The sequence below is a fragment of the Indicator indicator genome, chromosome 22 (assembly GCF_027791375.1).
Source record: "Indicator indicator isolate 239-I01 chromosome 22, UM_Iind_1.1, whole genome shotgun sequence".
NCBI classification, from domain to species: Eukaryota; Metazoa; Chordata; class Aves; order Piciformes; family Indicatoridae; genus Indicator; species Indicator indicator.
The window spans coordinates 7,760,599-7,787,827 of record NC_072031.1 but is presented as its reverse complement, the minus strand read 5'-3'; the positions used below and the strand labels follow the sequence as shown (position 1 = coordinate 7,787,827).

Here is a 27,229-nt window from a genome sequence, read left to right as displayed (position 1 = left end):
GCCGGGAGCGCGGGGCTTGAGGCAGGTTTATAAACCACAGCTAGCGGCCCGGCCTGGCTAGCTGCGCGCTGCGGGGAGGAGGAGGGAGTGGAGCGTTACGACAGTTGCCTTTGCGGCAGCGGGCTGCTTTCCGGTGTCCGGCGTCGCTTGACGGCAGAAGGAGCAGAGAGGGAGGAGGGAGGACAACAAAGGGAAGGGGTGTGGGGGGCCGCGGTGGCATGTGAGGGGCGGTGGCGCTGAGGGCGGCTCAGGTGAGGTGAGACGCGGCGGGCAGGGGCAAAGCAGAGTCAAGTCAGGCCCGCCGGCTTCTGGTAGCCCGGGGCTGTCTCCGTTGTCCTGTGACAGCCGGAAGGCCCCGAAGGAACGTTGCGGTCGGGCAGGGACTGGGCCCGCTCTCCCCCCAGGCATAGTTGCACGGCAGTCTCAGCCCGACGCCTCCCCGCGGCGGGAGCGGCCGTTTGCCTGGCAGCGCTGTATGGCGCTTACACTGTTTGTCTGGGCTGGGGGGAGGTTCAGGCCTTACTGCCGCCCCTAGGGCTGCGGGCCAGGCCGAGCTGGGAGCACCTGTGGAGCCGCGGGCCGCTGGGGGCGAAGCGCGGGTGTAGTAGTTAACTTTTTTGTTTTAATTACCGTTTTAATTCCTAAACGAAATGGTGCTACTAGACGTTTTTAAAAGTAGCATGCCCTAGAAGTGTGGAACTTGATTAATGATATTTTATACAGCATGATTGTGGAGTACCTAAGGTTCATGTGAATAAACATTTTTACTTAAAGCGAAAATAACTTGTGGTTGAAAGTAATGCTGTGGAAAACGTAATGCTGTGGAATGTATTCCGTGGTTATTACATTTAACGTTAAGGGTAAAAAACCTGAAGGAGTGTAGTCCTGAGTACAGTATATAGTTGTAGAGTAAGAAGACTATGGCACATCGTGTTTTTTCTGACACAGTGTGGCTGAACCTTAAGTTCTTTGTGGTTCTGTAAAGCTAAATTGATGTGGTCTGCTGGGGGGGCAACTTCAGAATTATTTAAATTATTTACAAATACTTTTACTGATTTAAAGCTGCATTTAAATACTAAGTGTGCTGTGCTTAGTGCATTTTGAATGTAGTTGCAAAAACAGTGACTACGCAGTTTAATTCTTCCAGAGGAGTTCACTTTCACCTGTTCTGTATTTACTGATGAGCTGTTCTTGAAAACTTACCTCATGACTTCTTTTTCTGGGGTAATATACGGAAAGTGTCAGGGAATTATTTAATATCAGCAGCAATGTGTTTCTGTGACTCTGGCTAATGTCACAGTGTTTTCTACAAACTGCATCACCTGTGCTGCAGGTCATGAGGAATATTCCTCTACTAAATAGGAATAGTCAAGTCCATGTCCCATATGCATAATTAAATCTAACATGAATAATGCAGGTTCAGTGATCCAGTAGTAGTGGAATTAATTTCATTAGACCACTATGGTTTATGTGTCTTACCTTAAAAGTTATTTAAAGCAAGCTTTTTTTTCTTTCTCTTTAGCAGGTGGGAAGAATGAAAGTAAAGAAGGACGAAAGAATGTTGAACTTTTCTGTTTGGTTGTATGATGGAAGGAAACAGGACAGAGAACCTCAGCAATAGATCATTTGGATGGCTTCAGCAACAGGAGAATGATGCTAAACCATGGCTGTGGAAACTCTCTAATTGCTTTTCTGTTGCTGAAAAATCTTTGCCTTGCAGTGCGAAAACGGTAATTTGCTGCTTTACTACAAGCATAGTTGATGTCCTGATACAGAGTGGTGTAACTGTAACTAACTCACCTGCTTTCATTGCTCTTGATGAAAGCAGGTGAGTTGCTCTGCTTGACAGTTCTACAGCTTTGTTTGGAATAATACATGTGAGTGCCTAGAATGTGTGTATGTCAGCTTCTTGAAAGCTTTGTGAAGTTATTGTGGAAGGGTAGAGTACGAAAGTAGTCTTCATGCTTCCAGATTTTTGTCAGTTTAGTTTGGAATCAGATTTAGAATTTTCTGAATTATTATTGTAGAGTAGTTACAGCAATTGTGGATACTGTTCTTCATTAATGTCTAATGTTCCAGTTCTGTGAACGTATACAATTTTATACGTGTAAGATGCAAAGTGCTACAGAATAGTACAACAAAAAGACTTACCTGAGCAAGCAAACTCCAGCTGTTAAGCAACATTAATGCATGTTCAGTGTGACTTTCAGTAAAAGACATGGGAGAAACTGATAAGTGTGTATCCTGTGGTGCTGCTGTTCTCATGCATCAGGGGTTAGGAAGGGAGCTGCCATAAATTCTGGAATTTAACAGATAAACCAGTTCCAGACAAATTTTTGGCAGAGTGTATCTTCAATTCATAAGACATAGCAGCAAGTAGAGAGGAGTAGTTTTGAAGTGAAGTAATCAATTATTCAATACTGTATAGTAGAAAGTGCATTAAATTCAATTTGGAAAGTAAAACTTGTTCCAAAGTGCTGGCCTGAAGCTCTGGAGCGGTGAGTTGTCTGAGGGTTAGCTATTCTGGCTTGTCTGTTCTGGTGATTCTCATAATCTTGCTTAATTTTTGGTGCTGTCACTTAAAGGCTGAGCTTCTGCCTTTATGCCTGTACATACTGATATCTTATACTAGGTAAAAAAACATTTATATATTCTTGTGAAAATTTAGTCTTTTCTGTCCTCTGTTAGTTTACTTCCTTGATATAAATTCTATCTCCAGACTATGAAATTTTTTACTTTACATCACATCTATCTGTTTGCCCCTACAAGCAATATTCTTTTTTGCTTCTCAACTGCAGGGTGTCTCTCAGCTTTAGCTTAACAGTTTTCTGTTTGTCATACTCTGTTTTGCAGACGTATTGCTATGTGGTTTATACCTTTTTCATTTTGTTGTGTCCAAAATCTACCAATGCCAATGTACCTCAGGCTGGCACATATAACTGGCATGCTTGTTTTAGTATTTTACATGCTCAGACAATGAAGTAATGGTAATCATAAAGATAGCACTTCTCAATGTCTGTTACGATTGAAACTGTAAGAGTCTAAAAATATGCTTGCTTACACTAGAGAACTGTTTATTTATGTGTCTGAATGTAACTGAACTTTGACTTTCCAGAAAGATTACATGGAGAACAAGAAAGTTGCTGCAGAATTGAAGGATACTTCATCTCTTCATAATGCTGGCTCTAAACTGTTTCCAGCAGTACCTCTTCCTGATGTTCACCCTCTTCAACAGCAAATACAGGTTTCACCTGGCCCGAAAGTAAGCTGCTGTGCTCATGGCTCTGACACTTCCTGTACTCCACAAATGCATTGTGGTGGTGGTGGCGGTAATTTGGTTCACCCTGGCACAATATTAGACTCTAAAAGCACTGGGACGATTACTTGTCAAGTGGGGTCAGGATTTGCTTATCAGTCTGCATCTTCACTGAAGAACCCTCCAGCTAGAAGCAATTTGTCAGGCATTGCGAGTGAGTTCCCAGGCATGTGCGTAGAAAACAGTGTCTCTTCCTGTCAACATCTGCCCTGTTGTGGAAAACTCCATTTCCAATCCTGTCATGGTAACATGCACAAGCTGCATCAGTTCCCAGCCCTTCAGAGCTGTACATCTTCTGGCTATTTCCCTTGTTCTGAATTCACAAGTGGGACTCCAGGTCACTTGGATGAGCATATTGCACAGCCGGAGCTAACATCACACGTGTGCACCAACCCTTTGCACCTAAACATGGCACCTTCCCTTTGTTTAAAGGGCTCTCACTACTGCAGTGACTGCTTGAGCAAGGTTTGTACGCACATTTCTCCTTCCTTAAGTGTGGTATATAGCTAATGTTGAAGTGATGTTACTTGAGCCAAACACCAGCTTCCACAGGTTGCAGCTTGCATCCTCCTAGCTGGTGGGTATCCTTTTTGGAGACTCTTCTGAGGTAATTCAGTTTGCTTAGAAGACTAAAGAGGCAATCATGATGGTTAGCTTACAGGGGACTTGTAATGTACTCAAGCAGAATTTTGACTGGATTTGAAAGACTGCTCTCTCTTTGACAGCTGCAATTAAAACATTCCATAGTAATGACTCTCAGAAAAGGCTAACAACAGTTAACGTATACTCTCAGCCAGCTGACACTAAAGGCCTGTTTGTAAGTCAAGTGAGCTGTTTGATGCTGTAAGGATATTCTTGTGTTGATGTGAATAGTCTTAGTTCAGTCTTCCCAAATTTGTAATTTATACTTCAGTACCAATGTGATACTTCTCAGAACTGATTTAAGACTCTGCTTGAAGTGGAATAGGAATTTCAAGTGAAATAATACATTTAACTTTGCCAGTTTTTACTTAAATTTCTAATTTTGAGTTAACAATGTAAAAATGAAATATTTTCATTTCAATAAATGGTGAACAGTATGTTTGGATTTATGACCACTGCTTTTTTTTTTTTTTTTTTTGACAGGGAGATGTTTCAGCCTTGTACTCTTGAGCTGATTTCACATGCTTGGTTGAGGGATTTTATTTATTTTAGAATATTTTTTAGCCTTTATTAAAGGTGACATGTCTTGATGTGCAGTTTGGTAGAACGTTTCCTTGTGTTTGGAGATTCAAAGCCAAGTCTGCTAAGAGACTTTAGGGTAGAAGCTTACTTCATGCAGTGGTATGCTGTTAATTGGCTTCATAGGGGACATCTGAACTTACACTTGTTGCAGAGGGTAACCAGGGTTTCTAGCATGGAGTGATATGTGTTAATGTTGTACACTAAATTAATATGCATTTTGAAAAATTGTTCCAACAGCCAACCAGAAACAGCCTAGTTGATGCTACTAAAATCTGGCCAAATATTCCTCCTCCGAGTGCACAGAGTGCGTCTGTTCCTATCCCAATATGTAATGGCTGTGGAACCAAAGGAACAGGAAATGAGAAGAGTTTGCTACTGGCAAGCAGTCTTGGCAAATCACCGCAGAAATATGGTAAACCACATTTGTTTGAAACTTGGGACTTAGTCGATGTCTCTATAAATACTCTTGTACATGAAGAGTTGTCTTAAATTGCACTGTTCTCTGCAAACTTCTATGAAGTCGTAGAAGACTAAACAGTAAATACCACAGTGTCTCTGCTTTGCAGAATCATAACAAGGATTTATGTTTTGACTACCTAGTTAGCTTCCTGTATTCATAGGCTCATAGGATGTTAGGGGTTGGAAGGGACCTTCAAAGATAGAGCCCAACCCCTCTGCCAGAGCAGGACCATAGAATCCAGCATAGGTCACACAGGAACACATCCAGATGGGTCTTGAAAGTGTCCAGAGGAGGAGACTGCACAACCTCTCTGGGCAGACTGTTCCAGTGCTCTGTAACCCTCACAGTGAAGAAGTTCCTCGTCATGTTGAGGTGGAACCTCCTGTGCTGTAGTTTATATCCATTACCCCTTGTCCTATCACAGGGTGCAGCCTGTCCCTTCCCTATTGAGACTCAGCCCTCAGATATTTATAAACATTTATTAAATCCCCTCTTAGTCTTCTCTTCTCCAGATGAAAAAGCCCCGGGGCTGTCAGGCTATCCTCACAGGGCACATTTTGCATAGAGTTGTTTACTATTTCTTTGCTTGGTTTTGCCCTGAAAGGATTCTGTGTCATTTTTTGTCTGTCTTTTCCAGTTGTTTTGTGGGGATGAAAAGGGAGTGCTGAAACACCAGAAACTTCATTTGCATTTTTTTAGGCTGTAATAATAAAAACTCTTAACTTCAGTCTCCTGAACCGTAGGATACCTTCTTTTTGTTCCATGCCACCTTAGTTTTCTGTAGTCTCTGTCAATATCTTGGTGATCTCATCCACTTCTGTTGGTGCTTTATCTAATACACACTGTAAATTTGAACAGCTTTCATGTTTCACTTTTGCTACTGGTGTGTAGCACCTGCTGAATTTAGTGTAACATAACTTCAATTTTCATGGCACTTGCCACTTAAGCATGTGATAACTTCTGCTAACGGATTACTTGGTGGCTTCAATTTAAAAGCTAAACTCAACTTGTCTTGCCTTTTTATCCTAGCTTAAGCAACTAAACTCGTGTTTAAGACTCTTTAGATTCCTTAAGAACACAAAGTTGAATTTGCGTTCCCGGGCATGTTGTTGTCTGAAAGAAAGCTAACTGCAAAGTTCACAGTATGTTAAGTCTAACATTTTTCTGTATTTGGAGATTAAAATGAGCTGTGTTAAACTTGTACAGGGTCTCCGGAAGTTGCAATGACAGGCCAGGTTCTGGAAAACTTGCCCCCCATTGGAGTCTTCTGGGATATTGAAAACTGTTCAGTTCCCACTGGCCGTTCAGCTACAGCAGTTGTGCAGAGGATTCGTGAGAAGTTTTTTAAAGGTCACAGAGAGGCAGAATTCATCTGTGTGTGTGACATTAGCAAAGAAAATAAAGAAGTTATTCAGGAGTTGAACAACTGCCAGGTATCTAAACAGCATCCACTTGATGTTCTTGCTTGAGAACTTGTGTCTTCTGTGCTCTCATGGTGATTGCTGCTCTCTGAACATTGGCAGTAGCTTCTGTGGTTTATAATGGGTGGAGTCTTTAATGCTGCACTTTCCTGATGTGATGTTTCTGAAGACTGAAACTGCATTTCACTGTGTAGATTACTGGGTTAGCTTTAGTATATTCAGAGTGTACATGGCATTTCTACTGTTATCTTGCAAACCTTTGGCAAAGCCATTAGCCTATTCTGTAAACAGAACTTTTGTACTGTTGTTAGTGAATACTGTGCTAGTATGCTCTTGGTGAGGGCACTTGTCAATTAGTTGTATCCTTTGGGGGGCCTTTAACACTGTAGTTTTTCATCAATACCTTTTTGTTTCTTGGTATTTTAAAACTTTGTATATGTTTCTTAGTCAGAAATGCCCTTCCCACACTCTAAATTGCAGATACTGTAACAAGTTGACAGTTTATCTGCTTTTGTGAGGTAAAATTAATTGGTAGTAAATATTTTCTATGTTTGTCACCCTTCTATTTCAAATGAAGGCTTATGGAATGTTTTTAAGGTATGTAAATTGTTCTTTAGCATCATAACAGAAGTCATCCCTAACACTGCTGAACAGCTGGGGCTGAAGTTCATTGCTAATTAGAACAGTTTGAGATCTGTACCCATTTCATGCACATCTGTGTTCATTTATCTAAATAAAAGGTGCATGTGAAAGCTTGTATTTATGTTAGTTAAAAAAAAGGGTATTTAAGCAAGCATGGTTCATTCAGGCTTTTTCTTTAGAGCATATCTGCATATTTTCTCTATAGGTGACTGTTGCACACATCAATGCTACAGCAAAGAATGCTGCTGACGACAAGCTCAGGCAGAGCCTTAGGAGATTTGCTGATACACACACTGCACCTGCCACTGTGGTTCTTGTGTCAAGTAAGTGCTTGTGGTACTCATCTGCAGTGCAGAATTTAATTCCTCTCATCAATAGTGCTTGTGAGTGATACTATTCTGCTTTCCAAGGGTTGTGTTTAGAATTAGCTTTAACTGAATTGCTCAAGAATTGTTACTAATGTCAGTGGCAACAAGGGAAAAGTACGGTCTGTAGAATGAGAATTTGGCTCTGTTAAAGCAGTGTTGGAATTTTGTTGAGTGTGAGTAGATATGTAAATAAATATAGTCTGAAGTTAGACAGCTTCAGCAGGAAGCTAATAAAGGAAGGCTCGCAGAAGAGTCTCCTATATGGTAATCTTTCAGAATGCTTTGAGCAGAATGCATTTCATTTGGTTTTTGACTTGTGTAGCAGTACACTGCACAGCTAAATAAGCAAGCTGTATGTTGCCTGGAATTTCTCCCTAAAGCTAAACAAGAGCTTGCTATGGAAGTATACAGTACCAGTGGAGTGCTTTGCTGACACATTGCTAGAAGTTGTTATTAGAAGGGAGCACTTGTTGAAGACGGACTGCTGTCAATTTAAATTGTATTGAGAAGCCTTGTAGCTGTTGGTGCTTTTTCATTGGAAACTTCCAGTGATAAATATAACTTGTCAAGTGAGATCTGGGGTTTTGTTAGTTGAGTCTGTTATGGAGTTGTCTTTTGGGTTTTTCGTTTGTCGTTTTTGTTTGGTTTGGGTTCTTTAACTTTTTCACATGTTTTGGTTTGTTTTGGTCTTTTGCTTTTCCTCTCCAGCGGATGTTAACTTTGCTCTTGAACTCAGTGACCTGAGACATAGACATGGCTTTCAGATCATTTTGGTGCATAAAAACCAAGCTTCAGAAGCACTGTTACATCATGCTCATGAGCTTATTTGTTTTGAAGAATTTATTTCAGACTTGCCACCAAGGTTACCACTGAAAGTGCCGGTAAGGTTTTTAACAATGCATACTTTAAGATATCAACTTCCTTTTTCCCCTCGCCCCCCTTCTAGTTTATAAGGAGATCAGGCTGAGATTTTTTTTTTTGTGGTGAGGCATATCTACTGCGTATTTCGCAATCATCTGTTACATTTACTAACATGTAAATGTATTCTTTCTGCTTTAGGACTGAATGAAGTAGGAGGATGTAATTAACTAAAAAAATGGCAAGGTCACATTATTATTACTAAATATTTTGTCAGGTGATGCGTTGTGCATCCTTTCTACTGGCAGAAGGTCAGGGGAAGAACTGAGTTGTACATTAGAGCAACTCTCCAGTTTTAACTGTTTTGAGTGACAGTCTACTGTGGTTGTTTTAGGGTTCTTTTGACATTTGTCTTCCTGGCAAATCCCTCTGGATTTGCACTGTTGTCTTTGCACAGCACTCGTGGCTTTTTCTTTCTTTGAAATAACTTCCTGATCTGTGTATTGGGTTGCAAGTGGTGATGCTTTCTTATCTAGAGAAGTGATCAGGTATTGATCAGGGACACTATAGTCTCTTTTACCTTGGTGTCAGAGATGGCAGTTTGAGGATCCACTTTGGTATGAGAGCTTTCCAAACAAATTGAATACTGGCAAAAAGAACATCTTGGGGGAGGTGTGAGGGCAGAGCACATTGCCAGAATCAGCGTTAAAATGCTGGGTATGAACAAGAGGTTGTGCTGACATAGATTAAAATCTTATTCCCTTTAAACAGGCATGCCATACTCTGCTATATGTTTATAACCTACCAACAAACAGAGACAGCAAAAGCATCAGTAACAGACTCAGGCGTTTGTCAGACAACTGTGGAGGGAAGGTGCTGAGCGTCTCTGGCAGCAGCGCCATCCTCCGCTTCCTAAACCAGGAAAGTGCTGAGCGGGCTCAGAAGCGAATGGAGAATGAAGATGTTTTTGGTAACAGGATTGTAGTGTCTTTTACTCCCAAAAGCAAAGAGCTTAATGAAACAAAAAACTCCAGCTTTGTGGGAACTGAAAAGGTGAAGTCTCCCAAAAAAGTTAACAAGAATACAAAGCTGTGCCTCCTCAACAAAGAGTCAAGTGATCAGTCTTCTGGTACCAAAGGCTCTGCTGGGAGAGGACTTCCAGTCCATGGATCTGTCATCAGACCTACAAGTGTTAAAAGCTTACAGGTATTATTATACCTTCTGTAGTGTTACTGTTTTTTTATGTTCTGAGGATTGCTCATTACATCTTTAACTTGTCAGTCTTGATTTAATGAGTAACCATATGTATAGTGACATTCCTGAATGAACTGTACTCATTTCCTTGGAAAGCAGACAAATTTGAGAGTTGGTTTTTTTCCTTCTTCCTACCTCCTCTTCCTCAGGTTACGAATACTGCTGGTACTTAACTGCTGCATCTGAAACCTTAGGCCAGCTTGAGCTTGTGTATTGGCATTGAGTATAACATCTGGAGTGATTCACTTTCCTAGCTCTAAGGAAATTGAGGGTAGATGTACAGCGTAGCAAAAATATTTCAACAGATTGACAAGTTCTGTTCCAGAAAATGAAATGTTTCTGGTTATGAAATGCCAGTAAAAATACTATTAAAGGAAAATGTATCAGTTATCTAGGTTTCCATCACAAGGAAAGCCTCTATCAAGCAATGTCTGGTTCATTCATGCTAAGCTTTCATCTGTTTCATACAGGAGCTGTGCTGCCTTGAATCAAAGAGTATCAGTAGAAGTACTGAAAATCAGCAAGAACATTTAAGAGAACAAATTCCTTCTCCTCAGAGCAACTCTAATGCAGCAGTGATTCCTGTGTCTCTGGCAACCAAAAAAAACGGAACAGGAGAATCATCCTGTAAAACTATCCAGAAGTATGTTCAAAAATAGGCAGCAAAAAGCTATTTTTCTATTTTTTTGTCTTTAAAAAAAGCCCCCCAAAAATAGCTAACCGTTTTCAATGTGGATTCTGCAACATAACATTTTCTTTTTCTTGTATATATTTCTAAGTAGAAAAGAGACTTCTGCTTCCAGAAGTGTTACCAACTCCCCTGTTGATAAAAAAGATAAAGATGAAGCTGTATTTCAGGTCAGCTATCCCTCTGCTTTCAGTAAGCTGACAGCCTCAAGACAACTCAGTCCTTTACTCATGTCTCAGAGCTGCTGGTCATCTCGGTAAGTGTCTTATGTGGGAAGTAAAGTGAGACTTCACCAGTACATGCATTGATAATGACAGCTGCACATGGACTTGTGTAGGCTGAGTACATTAATACACTGATTTATGTGGAGCCTAATGAAAGAATGATGATGCTTCATAACAGCTAAAAGGGTGGATATAAATAGAAGATGTAGCAAACTCTTTTTTTTCAGAAGCTTACTGTGTGGCAATTGTTTGCTGCAAACTTTTGTCTTCAAAACTTCTGAAAATTTCATAGGTCCTACAGACATCTTACTCCTCTTAATTGCAGTGCCTTTTACATTCCCAGCAGGTTACCCAGGCCCATTAAATTCTCAGATGGAAACATTTAATCTTTGCTAGTTATTGAAGTCACATGAATGAGATAGATTTTTTTTTTTTTTTTTTCTTTTTTAATGTTAGTAAGGTAATAGAAGACTTGGTGTGACTTTGAAACATAATATGAAGGATTTCCCCTTTCTCATTTGTCTTGTTATGAGTGTTGTGCTTCTGGTAAAATTTATTTTGTCTGCGCACAAGTACTAGGAAAATACCTTCTAAGTGCTCAATTTGTGTACTTGGCTTATGTCTGCTTTCTGATTAACTTTGAGATCTGTATATCAGTCATGCAATAGCTAATCAGCTCAATTTTTATTTTTTTTTTCCCAGGAGTATGTCTCCAAACCTCTCAAACAGATCATCTCCACTCACGTTTAATGTGGTAAATCATACCAGTGGTGCAGACTGTCCTGATCCTTTTGCAAATGGTGCAGATGTTCAGGTCAGCAATCTGGATTACAGATTGTCCAGGAAAGAGTTGCAGCAAAATTTACAAGAAATTTTCTCAAGACATGGCAAGGTAAAGTCTAAAATCCCTTCAGTCCGTGTTCTTTGAAGTACTTCTCTTTGTGTGTTCATGGTGTTCTTTGTGGTCTAGCTTCCAGTGGGTAGGAATGGCAAGCTATCCAAATGAAACTTTGAACTTCTTCCTTTTTTTTTTTAAAAAGGAGGTATTGTGGTTGTCCTTAGAGAACAGATCATCACTTCCCCTAGGTTCTTAATTTGCACATGGTCTTCATATATCTGATATCCTGCAGTTTTGTCTATAATATGATTTCATAATATTAATGGCTCATTAGCCATGCAGGGAAGAGCCTCAGGCTTTATTTGCATAGTACTTTAAAGCTGTAAAGCTGAATTCCTAAGGTCAGTTTACACTGTGATTTTTAAGCTAAGTTTCTGTGTGGAATCAGAAGCGATCAAAAGCATAAAGTGTGAATCAGTGAAAAGCAACTATGCAAGTAGAGGTCATTTCTACAGTGATCCTGTTTGTCTGATCTGTAGATGACGTTCTTCTGGATAGTCTTCTACATGAGAAGATGATGCTTGTGTTACAGGAATATCACTGTCTTGCCTTGGTCAAGGCTCATTGCAGTTGGTTCTTGCTTGCGTTGTTCTGTTGGCCGTGGTTCAGCATACTCGGTTCCCTATTGTATTGGTCTCCTGGCCAAAGCAAGACTGTACCACACCTGTTGGCCTTGGACTAATATTTTGTGATAACTGTATAAGGTGTTCTCTTCCTTTCAGGTAAAAAACGTAGAACTGAGTCCTCATACAGATTACCAGTTGAAGGCTATGGTTCAGATGGAAAATCTGCAAGAAGCAATCAGTGCTGTCAACAGTCTTCACAGATACAAAATTGGCAGTAAAAGGATCCAAGTCTCATTAGCAACAGGGACTGCTAGTAAATCACTCTCTCTACTTAGGTAATAAGCACTTTGGAGGCATCTAAATTGTTCTAACATGTATATAGTAGCTGAGAGTTAAAATATTGATCAAAGGAATGACAGGAAAATCAAGTAACATCTTACAACCTGATCAACATGTTAAATACAACTAGGCTAATCTTCACTTTAGGATTTTTTTATGCTGTTTTATTATATTTAGGTTGCATCTAAAAGACTGATTCTGTGTTTAATAGCTTCACCACTATTTTATAGTACTGATGTGTCTTCATTTGATATATTCAGTTTGTGCAGCAGCGTTAAGATTACCCTTGGCATCTTTCTTCCTTATTTCCTCTAGGGAAGTGCATATGAATTATCTTTTAAGGCTAGGACATGCAGTTTAAATGGTTTGGTGTTTCTGTTCTCTGTATGGAAGATGTACTGGTGCTAGTGACAGTGCAAGTATCTTGTTTCATTTTTTCCTTAATGAAAGCATTAGGAAAAAAAGTTGTCTTCATTTTTTTCCACAGAAAGCTCCAGTAAAAATAGTGCTAGTAGTACAGAGTATCCTACAATTATGTGGTGTTTGCTGTTGAGTGCTTTACAATTTCATTTCATTCTTGCCTTTTATGCCTGTTCAGAGGTCTTAATGTGAATGAACAGGCTAGTCGCTTACGTTGCAGCTGTAATGTTGCATTTTAAAGATGTTCAAAATCTTACCACCACCTTTGAAAGATGCAACTGCTTCAGAGACATTGCCTGAGGAGTGAGCAGAAATGTTATTGCTTGCACTCCCCTGATCTAAAGTGTCAGCTTCTGTAGTGCTGGGATGAATGGGAATGCAATTAGTCCTGCTAAATTTATAGTTCACAAACTGCATCTATAGATACCTCACCAATTTGGGCTAGAGACTAATACTTACAAATAAAATTTGTGCTAATATTACAAACCTTCTTTTATAGCTCAGAAACGATGTCCATTCTGCAAGATGCACCTGCTTGTTGTCTGCCTGTGTTCAAATTCACAGAAATCTATGAAAAAAGGTGAGTTCTCTTTTTCCTCTCTAATACTTCTGAAAGAAGCCTGATCTGTTGTTTACAGGCAATTAGAGAGTAATGGAATGGAGTTATGGGAGTTTGGGGTTTGTGCTAGGTGTTGCAGCACATCTGTCAGAGGCTATTTTCTTAATCTAGAGGTTTTTCATAGAGGGCTCTCATTTCACTGTGTTACTTCATTAACCTACTTTGGGCTGAACAGGTTAGTTACTTTGTGTAGAACTGTTTCTACCATATTCCAGTTTCTTGAAAGACAGAACTTACTGCATTCTGACTGTGTTTGTAATATGTATTTATTTCTGTTCTTGCAGATTTGGACACAAGTTAACTGTCTCAGACCTGTATAAGCTAACAGACACTGTGGCAATCCGTGACCAAGGAAATGGGCGGCTGGTGTGCCTTTTACCCAGCAGCCAAGCCCGGCAGAGTCCCTTGGGATCTTCACAGTCACATGATGGTTCATCAGCAAACTGCAGTCCTATAGTATTTGAAGAGTTGGAATATCATGAGCCTGTTTGTAAGCAGCATTGCCTGAATAAAGACTTTATGTAAGCTGTGTATAAAATACTATAAAATCTCAAAGTATTTGAACAGCATTTAAGACTGGCAGGTATATTACAGTTGAGGTGTATGTTGATATAGGTACTGCTTATGTGCTTAGAAGAATGTCAGGCAGAAAATGAGATGGCACAGTGAATTTTCTAGGCAGTTCTCATAGCTCAGTCTCTGGGTACGGTACAGGTATTCTAGCACAGCTGCAAGGATTGGATATTTAAGCAGAAGCCAAAAGCCTTCCTCTGGTTATGTAGGAAGGTTATACATACTAGAGATATCTCTCAGCCTGAACCTTATGACGTTGTTATAGCTGGAGCAGATCATTGTTCTTTGTCTTCCAGCTATGTTTACTAAGTGATTCATACTGGGCAGAAGATTTCCTGAGGCTATATATGAAGTTGTTTTGTTCTAATCAGCAGCAGCCAGGTTGTGCTACTAGAGTTATTAGGTGTTAACTGCCTGGTATGCGTTGCTGAAACTTAATTTGAAAAATTTAAGCTAATAACAAAAATGTGGTCTTCTCACTGTTGCTTGTCTTCTTGAAACTTGATGTAGCAGTATTAATTTTTGTGGACAGAAGATGGAAGGTGCTTGTGATTGTACAAAGCAGTAATGTCGGCCTGTAGTAGCACATTGTATGCATCTGTTTGCTGTGGGTATGTGAGCACAGGCATGCTGTGTTGAAGCTGTTTGTAGAGGGAGCATATAAACTTCAACCTCTTGTTTTCACAGTGAGCATGAGTTTGATCCAGATTCTTACAGAATTCCTTTTGTGATTTTGTCTCTGAAGACGTTTGCTCCCCAAGTTCACAGTCTTCTACAGACACATGAGGGTACTGTGCCTTTATTAAGGTAAAGTATTTTGATGTAGGCTTTTAGTGTAAGGGCTGATAGCTTAGAGATTTAAAATTTCATTCATGTCTGGTTAATGCTCTGAAAATACCTGTTCTAGAAAAGCTGTGGTTCTTGCATAAGGCAGTGTCTTCTCTAGCAAATAAGTGCCTATCCTTTTTAAATTCTTGTTGAGAAAGAAAACAACACACTTGTTTAAAGTGTGTGTTTTATGAAGGCTTCTGTAACGTGTTGGTAATCTGTGGAAGCCTCTTCCTCAGGAAGTGTCTCCAAAGAATGCTCTTTCTAGGACAACTGTTATAGTGATATTTTAGTGCATAATGAAAGCTTTTTTAATTTTTTTTTCCTCTTCTGAAGCTTTCCTGATTGTTATATGTCAGAGTTCAGTGGCCTTGAAATGGTGCCAGAAGGCCAGGGTGGTGTTCCTTTAGAACATTTGATTACCTGTGTTCCTGGAGTTAACATTGCCACTGCCCAAAATGGTATTAAAGTCATTAAATGGATTCATAACAAGCCACCACCTCCTACTACAGGTAAACATTTCTATTCAGAATCCTTTTTTCTGAACTAGCCTTTGGGCTATAAAATTTAGAATAAAGTAAACATCTTGTATAATTGTTAAACTTTTTATAAAGATAAATTTGTAGCTTGAATGTTTTTTGTTCTTTCATGTGCTGTGGTCTGGGTCATAAATACACTGCAGTGTTTAGAGAAAAAATATTAGTGAAAGGTTCAGTAATATGATTTTCTTCTTTGTAGATCCTTGGCTTCTACGTTCTAAGAGCCCTGTAGGTAATCCACAACTTATTCAGTTCAGTAGAGAAGTGATAGATCTACTTAAAAACCAGCCATCCTGTGTCATACCTGTCAGTAAGTTCATCCCAATTTACCATCACCACTTTGCAAAGCAATGTCGTGTGTCTGACTATGGGTATTCTAAGCTGATGGAGCTGCTGGAAGCAGTGCCTCATGTGCTGCAGGTGAGTTACACGGCACTGTTCCTCTTGGAATTGTGTCATTAACTGTCTGAGCTCCTGCTTGGTGTTATATGACAGAAGCTATGTGGTTACCTCATCCACCTTTAAAGAGATGCTTAACTGCACCTTGAAGCCTAATCATCTCTTTACAGGTGTTTCTGGGTTATTTCTATTGTCCTCACCTTTACAAGACAAATCCTGGGAAAGTTACTTAATTTAAATCTCTGGAATGAAGTTTGAAGCTACAGTTAGCCTCTACTGCTTTGGTAAAAGGTTTTGGCTGTGCCGTTCGTTGTATGAACACAGCGGATGCTGGCTGCTTGTAAATTAGGCTGGGGTTTGTAGTCCGTGATTCAAAGGATTGCCTTATGTTACAAAAAAGAAACACAGTAGCCACGTTAGCTTACTGCTCAGCACACCAGTTGCTGCATCATTTGAAAATAACCAGTACAAATGTGCAGCAGCACTGACAGAGGAAGCATTTCCTAATTTCTTGGTGACAAATGGCTTAGTACAGGCAGTGTTTCTAGCTTCATAGGCTGCCTTTCCAAGCACTGTCTCATAGATCCTATAGTTCTAGCCTATCCATACGAAGACTGACTTCTCAGTATCTTGTAAGAGAATGTAATGATGCTGGCTGCAAGTGCTCAAATACTGTTTTCTTTCAGATTCTTGGCATGGGTTCCAAACGTTTGTTAACTCTAACGCACAGAGCTCAAGTGAAGCGCTTCACGCAAGACTTACTGAAGCTGCTCAAATCACAGGCCAGTAAGCAAGTCATTGTGAGGGAATTCTTACAGGCTTATCACTGGTAAGTTATCTGTAATGAAACAAGAACATCTGTGCAGGGCATACCTTTCAGTGGTGACTTCAAAACCTACTGCAAGGGAAGTCAGTGGTTAACTGTAGTATAAAACTGGTAACTACCCTGCATCTCTGTTGTGGTGTGGAAGTTCAAACTTCTAATGAACACAGAAATTGCAATCTCTTTGGTTTCACTGCTTCCTTCAGTGGTACGTTGTTTTATTGGAGTTAGTTGTACTTCATCAGTTTTCTTTGAAGCCTTGACTGCGTGGTTGGATTAAGCAAGCAGGTCATGGCAGGTTAACATAAACAATTAAGTGAAAATGTAGTGTTGGGCTCTCCTTAAGAGAGGAAGTATGGACTGATTGCCAATAGATATCCTTACTGCTTGAACTGGATCTGTAATTATTGAGCCAATACAGACTGGAAGTGCAGCCATATGGAGCTGTATAACAGAAATGATTTAAGAAAATGTATAAAACCTGAGCTTGAAAATACTATTTTGTGTTGTCACCACAACTTGTTTGAGGCATCCACTGATACATAGAGCTTTCTTCCGGTGCCCGTGAAGCATATCTTAATTTTCTGTTCAGAATGCATAGGTCATTTGACTTACAAATACTTTTCCCCTTTGTTTCAAGTGCCAGTATTATTGCCAATAGGAAAATCACAGGGTAGTTCAAGGATTTAAGGCTTATTCTCTCAATTTACACTTTTTTTGCATACACAGTATGTGATAATGTTTGTATTGTACAACTTTCTAAAATTTGTAGGTGTTTCTCAAAGGACTGGGATATTACTGAGTATGGAGTGTGTGAACTGGCTGATATAATATCAGAAATTCCAGATACAACCATCTGTTTGTCGCAGCAAGATAATGAAATGGTGATCTGTATTCCCAAAAGAGGTACACTCCTTGTACTTTTATTATTGTCAAAGAAATGGGGGGGGGTTCTATTAATTGTGTTTCTACCCTCATTACTAAGTTGTGAACCTAGAGCAAATAAAGAATTTATCATTCCAGGAATACTGAAAATTGAACAGACAAGAAAGCAGTTGTCAAAACACATGCAGAAGTGGGAACATTATATAATTAAATTCCTGTGGAGTGATTAGAGTGGGTTGTTTGCATGCAGCAAAAACACTAATACATTTGGCTATTTAATATCTTCTAAAGTGCTGGTCACCTGGTATTTTGTACTTTAAACATGTGAGCTTCTTTAAGGGTCTTCAGTGGCAGGAGAAAATAATGACTTGGTATTGTGTGATTGAGATGAAAGTCAATCACTGCGTTTTCTTAATGTTTTCTGTTACATTTTCTAAGTGTTTTGATAAGTAGTTCTTGCGTTGTTTTTAAATTTCAGAACGTACACAAGAAGAAATTGAAAGAACCAAACAATTTTCTAAAGAGGTAGTGGACTTACTGCGTCATCAACCCCACTTCAGAATGCCCTTCAACAAATTTATTCCATCTTATCACCACCACTTTGGTCGTCAGTGCAAACTTGCTTACTATGGGTTTACAAAACTACTTGAACTCTTTGAAGCCATACCAGATGTCTTACTTGTAAGTTTTTTAAACCCTAAGCTGTACTAAAGCAAATTTTCTGAGATCTGTACAACTGTTTCAGGGGTTGTGGTTAAGTTTCTTAACAAATCGAAGTTTTCTAAATTGGATTACGCTTACAAAATTAAGTACATCAAAATTAGTGCTAATCATAGAATGGCTTAGGTTGGAAGGGACCTTAGAGATCAGCTACTCCAACCTCCCTGCCATGAGCAGGGATGCTTCTCAACTAGACTCAACTGCTCAAGGCCTCATCCAGTCTGGTTCTGAACACACCCTGGGAGGAGGCATCCACAGACTCCCTGGGCATCCTATTCCAGAGTCTTACCACCCTTGTATTGAAGAACTTCGTAAGATCCAGTCGAAACCTGTTTTCCCTCTATTTAAAACCATTCCCTTTGTACTGTTGTTAAAGCACCCTTATGAGAAGTCCCCTTGCAGCCTTCCTGCAGGATCCCTTCAGGTACTGGAGGGCAGCTCTAAGGTCTCCCTGAAGTCTTCTCCAGGCCGAACAATCTCCACTCCCTCAGGCTATCTTCACAACAGAGGTAGTCCAGCATTTGGATCATCTTTGTTGCCTCTGGACTCACTGCAACAGCTCTGTGTCCTTCCTGTGATGGGGACACCAGGACTACACACAGTATGGGAGGTGGGGTCTCACAAGGGCAGAGTTAAGGGGAAGAATCATCTCTCATTTCTGTGAAACTTGCTTTTAAAAAGTTAATAACAAATTGCCTATTTTGTGATATTTCAGCAATTACATAGTTTTTCTTGCTGTATAGATTATCTTTTGAGGTATCTGAGCCCTGCTACACAGCAAATCATTGCCTGCAGCACTGAAGTTCAGTTGCAGATTGCACTCTTTTTTTCACCCAGGCTAGATAAAACACGTTAACAGAGTTTAATTTCTGTTTTGTAGGTATTGGAATGTGGGGAGGAGAAAATTCTCACACTCACAGAGGTGGAGCAAATCAAAGCAGTTGCTGCCCAGTTTGTTAAACTGCTACGATCTCAGAAAGACAACTGCCTTCTGATGAGTGATTTACTGCCAGAGTACAGTAAAACCTTTGGATACGCACTGCGTCTGCACGACTATGACGTTAGCTCAGTGCCAGCTCTGATGCAAAAGCTTTGCCATGTTGTAAAGGTAAGCTCTTAGCTTTGTAGCTTATCCTCTAAAAAGTATGTAATACTGTGCTGAGGAATTTCCTGGTTCAAATTACAAGTTTCTTAATATTGTACTCCAGAAACAGTATTTCATTAAGTTGGAGAGGGAAGTCCACAGGGATTTTAGATGCATGTTCTGTACTCTTATGATGATCACTGCTCTTTTGTGACACTTCAGCTTTTCTGGGAAAACTTGTGCTTATTTTACAAATAATAAGTAGAAGATTGTATTCTAGTACTTACTTTAATAATTCAAATTGGTTTTCCCCACTTCTAACTGTATAAAAGCAACAACTTCCTGATAACCATAGTAGTTATCAGTCTCCTAATGTTTTATTCTAATTCTTTTTGATCTCTGTGGATTGAGGCTTTGACTCAATGTAAATTCACAGATGATCTCATATGTTAGTGGAAAAGAGAGGTTACATGGATGTGGGCATACTGGTTTAGTTGCTTCAGTTTTTCTGGGAGCTGATGTTCAAGCTGGAGCGTAGTTAGGCCCAGCTGGCTTGGAACAGTAAAATCTACCCAGCTTTTGTGTATATAAAGTAAATTTTCATGAAACAAAATTTATTTTGACCTTTGTGCCTTTGGCTAGATGAGTATCAGATGCTGCTATTGAATATCAGATGCAGCTGTAGTCAAAACCCTGCTTGACAACTTATTTATAAATTCATCTCTCCTGTCTCTTTCTTATTCCCAATTCATTTTTCTAGGTTGTTGACACTGAGTCTGGCAAGCAAATTCAGCTGATAAATAGAAAATCTCTGAGGACTCTGACTGCCCAATTGTTAGTCTTGTTGATGTCCTGGGATGAAGCATCTCTTCTCTCTGTTGAACAACTCAAACAGCATTATGAAACAATCCATGGTACTTCACTTAATCCATGTGAATATGGGTTTATGACCTTAACTGATCTCCTGAAGAGCCTACCTTACTTAGTTGAGGTATGTAAGCCCTTTTTCCTTTCTGGTGTTTCATACTTTTTTTGAAAAGTCACTGTGACTGGAGGATTTGGAAGTACTCACTCAAATTCTTTCTCTTTTCTAACAGGTTTTTACTAATGGTGCAGCAGAGGAATATGTGAAACTTACGAATCTGTATATGTTTGCAAAGAATGTGAGGTCCTTGCTTCACACTTACCATTACCAGCAGATTTTTCTTCACGAGTTCCTCATAGCATATAGCAAGCACACAGGAGAAGTGCTGCAACCCAAATCATATGGATGCAATAATTTAGAGGAGCTCTTGGGAGCAATTCCACAGGTGTGAAAAGTTCTGTTTTGTACAACTGCATGAAGATTTCTGCATGGAGTCCAAAGAGTGACACAGCTGCAGTTTAGTTAGTGTATGAATTATTATGATTGCTTTTGCCAAGGAGCCTTACACCAGTTCGGTTTTAGTGGCTACTGGGAAATCTGTACTGTACTAAGGAGTACTTGTGGGTTTGTTTCTTTGGTAGTGTGTATTTGGAGTCTTTTAACCTCTTTTAGTCAAATTCAGCTTAAGAGCTAAGGCTGAAAACATCCCTGGCTTCTGTATCAAATTAAGATTGACTTATTTCTTGAATGAATGAACCAACTGTACTGAAGCTTCATTTTGATCAGGGGAGATTATTGGCTGTAGGCGTGAAGGGTTGTGGGACCTTGTCAGAAGTGCCCCATAATGCAGTTTTGCTGTGGCATCTTGTCACCCACATGTCCTAAGTGCTCTAGGATGTTTTTATGACTTCAGTTTCTGACTATAAACCTTCCCTTAAGTAAATTAATTTTTCTGGAGAGTAACAAAATGAAGCTTTGCCAGTCCGTGTTTCAACATATTTTGTGAATGTGTAGTTAGTAAAGTTTCTAGCCTTAGAGTTTTCTGGCTTTGCATGAACTGTTTTGAGAAAAGCTTTTACTTGGATAGTGTAGTACAAATTGGCGACACTATTCAGTTGACTTGCAGAAATGGTGTCAGTGCAAGGCTAGAATGAAGGCAGTGAGTAGGCTGCTTTAGACTTTGAGCTTAGTATAGGCTGATGTTTAATTCTGCTTTTTTAATTTTCCTCTGTAGGTGGTCTGGATTAAAGGACATGGCCATAAGAGAATTGTGGTACTAAAGAGTGATATGAAAAGTAAGTAAATTCAGTTTTAAGCAGCATCTTAGTTTCCCTCTTTTTGAGGACTTGAGTAGACAATCAAAATGAACTTGTCTTTTTGTAGCTCGTTTTAGCTCACCTAGTCTTCCTCCTGCTGATCATGCGGATGATCATGGAAATCAACTTGCTGACAATAATGGACGCAGTATGGAGACCCCAGGATCCACTTCATCACTGGAACTAAGTCTAGGAACACCTAGCAATGGTAATGCCAGGCTGATTTATGTAAGAAATTGACTCTGCCTATTTTCCTAAAGATAATAATCAGAGCAGCAGATGGAAGGCTGTTAGTCAGTCTGAACTCCTGTAGAAATGCTGTACAGCTTAAGAACTGTTGAACTTCTCCCAAAGGATACAGTTAAGCATGTCTCCTCTTGACAAGGGTATCTGTTTTCAGCTGTCTTCACACAGAGTGCTGCTATGAAAAGATGGTCGCTGGCAGCTTTTGCTAGGAGTGTCTCTTGTATTTCATGTACTCCTTTGCCATGTTTTCCTGTTTGTTGTTAATTTGGTTTTGTTTGTGTTGTTACATATTTGCAAAGAATGGCAGTCCTGTTGGTATAAACTTGCCTCCAGATAAAAATAACTGAAAAATGGTGACCTCATAGTTCATTCATGTTGTGCTGTGGTCTCCAGTTATTTACTACCTTGCAGGCTGGAGAATTTGTGGAATAGTTCTTGAGTTGTTTCAGAAGTTCAGGCTTATCTCCTTTACTAGGGGCAAGTCACTTTGGTTTGGAACTTTCGGCTTAATTTTCACATGTGAATGTGTTAGAGATGGTCCATAAATAGTTGGATAGGTGTCTGCAGGGGAGTTGTGTGCTAACTGCCTCTTTCCTTAAAGACTGTTCTTGTGGGACTTAAGTACAAGAGCTGAAGAAACAACTTTGGCAAATAACAGATTTTACTATAGGTGTATAATTTACTTAGGCAAGCAATAGGTTTTGGCATACTATTGCTTTGTCTGCTACGTGGTAATTAGATGCTCTTGACCCAGCAGTGTAACTATTGAATTAACCTGAAACTAGTTAGCATTAATTAAATTAGCTCAGTATTAGTATTTCGAATATGGCATAGGTCTCAAATCCTCAGAATTATCTATCCAAAGACTTTAAGTTTACTAGCACTAAAATAGTGACCCCTTCACAGCATACAGATCCTTTGAAAGATGTTCACTTATTTTTGTAGTTCCTAATCAAACTGAGCAAGAACTTCTTTGCTTCACAAATACATCTCCCGTTGACCTCTTGTGTGAGCCAGTTCCTTCCTGCCTACCATCCCCACAGCTGAGACCTGATCCAGTGGTTCTGGAATCTGCAGACCTCATTCAGTTTGAGGAACGCCCTGCACCCCTCTCCGGTAAGAGTTTGCCTGCGGTGCGGTGCGGTGCTGGGGGGAGGCCAGGGACTGACAATTTGGAAGCCAAAGCATCTGACCAATGGTGAATTGCACAAAGGTCAGCTTGAAGGCAGGTGTATGTCTGTCTGTATTGCATGATGGCCTGTGGTGGAAGTGCAGGTGGCTTCCCTCCTGTACTGTGGAGTGAATTGTGTAGGGACCTTATCCACTGTGGAAGCAGCATTTTGCCAGCCTGTAGCAGCCTTTTCACTACAGTGATTGCTGCAGTGCTTTTCTGAGCATTGAGAAACTTGGTGTGAGAATTTAAATTAAACCTTTGAATCTCTACATGGTGCAGGCAGAGCCAGAAGCAAACATACCATCAGCTTGTAGAGGTGAAATTGACACATTCTCTGCCTTCGAATGAGGCTGACAAGTTCTTCTTTGATATTTTACTGCCTATTACCAGAGAATTATTCTTGATTTTATTTTAAATTTTATTTTTCAAGAACAGAGCATCAATAACTGAGTTGCCTTTTTTCCTAGAAATAATGATTTTAACAGAAGAAGAGAAAGAAAGAATTGTTACACCACCTCAAGAGAAAATGACCTCTGGTACTGTGGTATCTAACACCACAGAGAATGCTTCAGTGCCTCCCTGTCAGCCTTCTGAAACCCAGCTAAGCAAGGAAGCAATGGACAGCCCAGCCAAAAAGCAACACAAAACCAAGGTGAAATTGGCAGCAAACTTTTCACTTGCACCCTTAACCAAGCTTTAATTCTATTTTTAGTGTGAAAGACAAGATCCTATGGACTCTGCACAAAGTAACCTGTTTGTTAGCCCTTATGTATTTTAATGAAAGGCCTAGAGGAATTAATTTTTATTTACTGTATCCTGTGAAGATTTTGTTCCTTTTATGCTGAACACAGCTGTTAGCAGAGCAGATATTTTCTATTATTTTGAAAAACAAAATTCTGGCATTTGTTAAATTATTCTTCAATTTTACAGTCTTTCATAAGTGTGTTCAGTAAAAGCAAACTACAAATTCAACTAAAACGGAACAGGTTTTATTTTCTTTAAGCCTCATTGGTGGTGTAATCATACCTGTAGCATATTGTATTCTATAGGCTGTTGCTTACTGGTATTGTTTCAGACAGTATTAATAAAATGCATGATCTGTCTTTCCAAAGCCTGTGGAGAAATTTAAACTTGCTGACATGAAATGCCAAGACTGAGGGAGTTAACTGTACTCCAGAGGAGAAACTTGTTCTCTAACTTTTCAGATGACTTGTAACTGCATTGGCAATTCTTTGGTCTAAAGATGTCTGTAGAAGGTTATGTGGATTTTTGGTAAAAGCTGTTTTAAATGTAGCTTTCAGTTCCATTTAGGAGCTTTCCAGGACATTGATGCTGTAAACTTCCCTTTTCTACTTAGCTCCAGTCTGGCACAGATGTGGTTAAGGAAAAGACTGTCTTGGTGTCGTGAGTTGAAGATACAGACACACACATTTTTTTGTGTCTAAAAATGAAGTTAGGAAGATTCTTATTTCTGAAATATGCATTTAATGCATAAATTACAGATAATGGAACTGGTCTTACTAAAATGTGTTGTGCTGGAAGGTATTGATGCGATTTCCACCTGTAAGGAAAGTTCTAGCTACATGTGGAAATGCTAAGGTTGTTCTGCTTAACCTTGTTTTCTATTTTAAAGCTTGCTCAGTAAATGGGAAGTTTATTCTTTGATGTGCTGTCTTTTTAGCTGTCCGTTTTTATTCTGAAGCTTACTCCTAGTGTCGGAAGCGTTTTTCAATTTGTGGTATTTTGTGTTGGCTTTTGAAGGGGCCAGCTTTGGAAGAGAGGTTAGATCAGTGGATGACCTTAACTCTAGTTAGCAGAATTGTGCAGTGTATGAAACTTCATACCCATTCTGGGTAACTATGGCATTTACAATGGGTTGTATTTGCCAGGCAGCAAATAAATTGCTTGTAGTATTGAAAGAACCTACACTAGAGGTTTTCCACTGGCGAACAGAATTTTTTTTTAAAGTTGAGTTCTATTGTGATATATATAAGATGGAACATGAGCTCTGATTTCTCAGCTGGAAACAAGAAATGCCACTGAATGGCTATAGACAGTTTTACTAGTCAGATTTGTCCTAAAATGTTTTAATTTCAGGCAAGCTTTACCAGTAGTGAACTTATAGCCATTGTGAATGCAGAGAAACACTTGAACGTTTTTCTGAGCATTGTGGCACAGTGTCTTGAGTCTTTAGTAAACCTCTACAGACATACTACTATAGAAGGCAAAACTTAAAAGAAAGCTTTCTTGGAATGCTTGTGGTGAGTTAAATGCAAGAACATCTGCTTTCACCTTGTTTGGTAAAGATAACAGTGATCAGTCCAGATCTTTCAGATGAGCCTGCACTGGAGAAAAGACCAACCTGGAATTACACTTTGAGATGCAGCTACAAGTCATCTGGAGTACTAAAAGCCAGGTCTTTGCTTTTGGAGGAGGAATATGGTATTTATCAGACTGAGTGTGATGAATATACCATTCATGGAGGTCAGCACACCTTGTCTGGATTCATGTGTGATTCTGATGAAATTGCTGTATGAAAGAAGTTGTGTTCATAGTGTAACAAAGCAGCTGATGGAATTGCAATCTTATTTTTTTATCCAAAGGGTTAAATGAATGATGTGGCTCGCAAATTTAAAGGCATTACAACCATGAAATTCTTTAAATGTGCTACCGCAGATTCCTGTCTGTTTAAAAAAAAAAAAAGTCACTGAAGCCCTCAGTTTATGCACTTTTTTTTTCTTGGAATGGGAAAGAGAAGAAATTAAATTCTCAGCAGTCTACTTTGTTTGGACACTTTCTTTTGTGGCTCAAGTGCTGTTTTGTGTGTTGGGACCAAACAGTGTCAATAAAATTTTCAAGCAAGCATCATTCTTGTCTTTATTTGAAGACCTGTTGAAAACCTGTCCTTGCTGTGTCCCATTAAGTTTAATTGATCCAGACAGAGCAGAGAGAGAATTTAGGATTTATTGAAGAAAAGGAAACGCTGCAAATCCCAGCCTGCTCTTCTGGAGAAAGTGAGTCATTCCTGGGAAGCAGGGCTCCAACATGTGCAGCACTTGCTCTGGAGGACAAATGCCATCAATGAATGTCCTCACACTTCCTTCTTTCACTTAGCTTTTATATCTGAGCTGATGTTACGGCATGGAATACCCTTTTGGTCAGTTTGGGTCAGCTGGCCTGGCTGTGTCCCCTCCCAAGACTTTCCCCATCCCTCAGCCTTACTGTTGGGGAAAATGTTGGAAAAGGACTGTCTTGGTGCTTGGCTCAGCAGCAATGAAAACACTGCTGTGTTACCCAGCTACGGCACTGCAAAAGATGTTTTTGGGAGAATTAACTGCAGCTCAGCCAAACCCAATGCAGTACAACATAATGTTATTCTTTGTTTTTGAAAGAAATTGTGCTATTTATCAGACTAAATGAGAACACTTGTGCAAGGAGTGTAAATGCAAGAGGTGGAGGTATTGTTTTCCTCCTGAGTTTTAGTCCCACTTTGAAAGGTTTCAACTGATGTGTATAATGGCATATGGAATTCTACTGTGCAAAGAAGTTAAACGTTTTTGAGTTCTAGTAGCCTTGTTATCCAACTTGCTGAAGATACTAATTATCCAGGAACTGCAAATCCAGCAAGAAGTTTACTTTGCAGATTCACTGGAGTGCTTTGAGCTTTATTTTGGTTAGTTTTTGAAGTAAAGTTCATCTGCAACTAAATTGTACTGTTGTGTCATCTCACAGCTTTATGAGCAAAAGAGCTGAATCAGCTGCTCCTGACTTACTTTGTGTAGTCTTACTACGTAGTCGCTTAATGGAACTGTTAAGTGGAACACACTGCTAGAGTTAGGCCTGCTACAGGTAAGTGTTCACCTGACCTTGCAGAGTATGTCCTTGTTCAGTAAGCCATTTTAAAATAACTATCTAAACTCCTTGTTTCTCAGGAAACTCACCATAAATAACGTATCACTCTTCAAAAGGAAGGACAGACCATTTATATGAACTGCAATAGCATCTTAGCAACACTACGAGCTGTCACTTCATTCTTCCAGTAGTTGTGAACATCTTCAGTAGGCAGTAGTAAAAGCCCTTGTAGCACCTGGTGTCTGATAACGTTCAAAAGGTGAGCTTGATTTTAATCATGTGCTTCTCTATTCTCTCCTGGCCTGAAGGGGCACAAGGAAATGGTAACAGGTAAAGGTGTGCTGACAAAAGCTTCAATGCAGGGAACTGTTACAAATGAAGGCTTTCTATACATTTCATATCCAGTCACATCTACTAGGCTTGAAAGGCTCATTCAGTGGAATTCTTAGCATGTTAGAAAAGCCAAGCACATAGCTTCAGTCCATGGAAATTCTGAAGTGTTTAAGTGAAGACAGAAATAGTTACATGCACTGTTACTTATCACTTCTAGTGCTTTCTTGTGCATAAACTCTCTATTCCTGTAACCTGGAAATCCCAGACTGGAAGTTCTTTGTTTAGCTGTGTTACC

General features: G+C 39.6%; 1 protein-coding gene across 1 annotated transcript; it reads left to right on the top strand.

The window, feature by feature from the left end:
- Window positions 1-225: 225 nt before the first annotated feature.
- Window positions 226-25,602, top strand: MARF1 (meiosis regulator and mRNA stability factor 1). The gene is made up of 27 exons (XM_054391388.1): window positions 226-251; window positions 1,523-1,730; window positions 3,116-3,781; window positions 4,778-4,952; window positions 6,207-6,433; window positions 7,269-7,386; window positions 8,140-8,312; window positions 9,061-9,495; window positions 10,014-10,186; window positions 10,326-10,487; window positions 11,158-11,347; window positions 12,076-12,254; window positions 13,178-13,258; window positions 13,582-13,818; window positions 14,558-14,677; window positions 15,035-15,210; window positions 15,437-15,657; window positions 16,323-16,465; window positions 17,232-17,365; window positions 17,823-18,025; window positions 18,945-19,172; window positions 19,909-20,139; window positions 20,246-20,458; window positions 21,248-21,308; window positions 21,397-21,537; window positions 22,521-22,691; window positions 23,217-25,602. The coding sequence occupies exons 2-27, from the start codon at window positions 1,584-1,586 to the stop codon at window positions 23,447-23,449; spliced, it is 5,238 nt and encodes a 1,745-aa protein (XP_054247363.1). The 5' UTR covers window positions 226-251; window positions 1,523-1,583; the 3' UTR covers window positions 23,450-25,602.
- The last annotated feature ends 1,627 nt before the right edge of the window (window positions 25,603-27,229 follow it).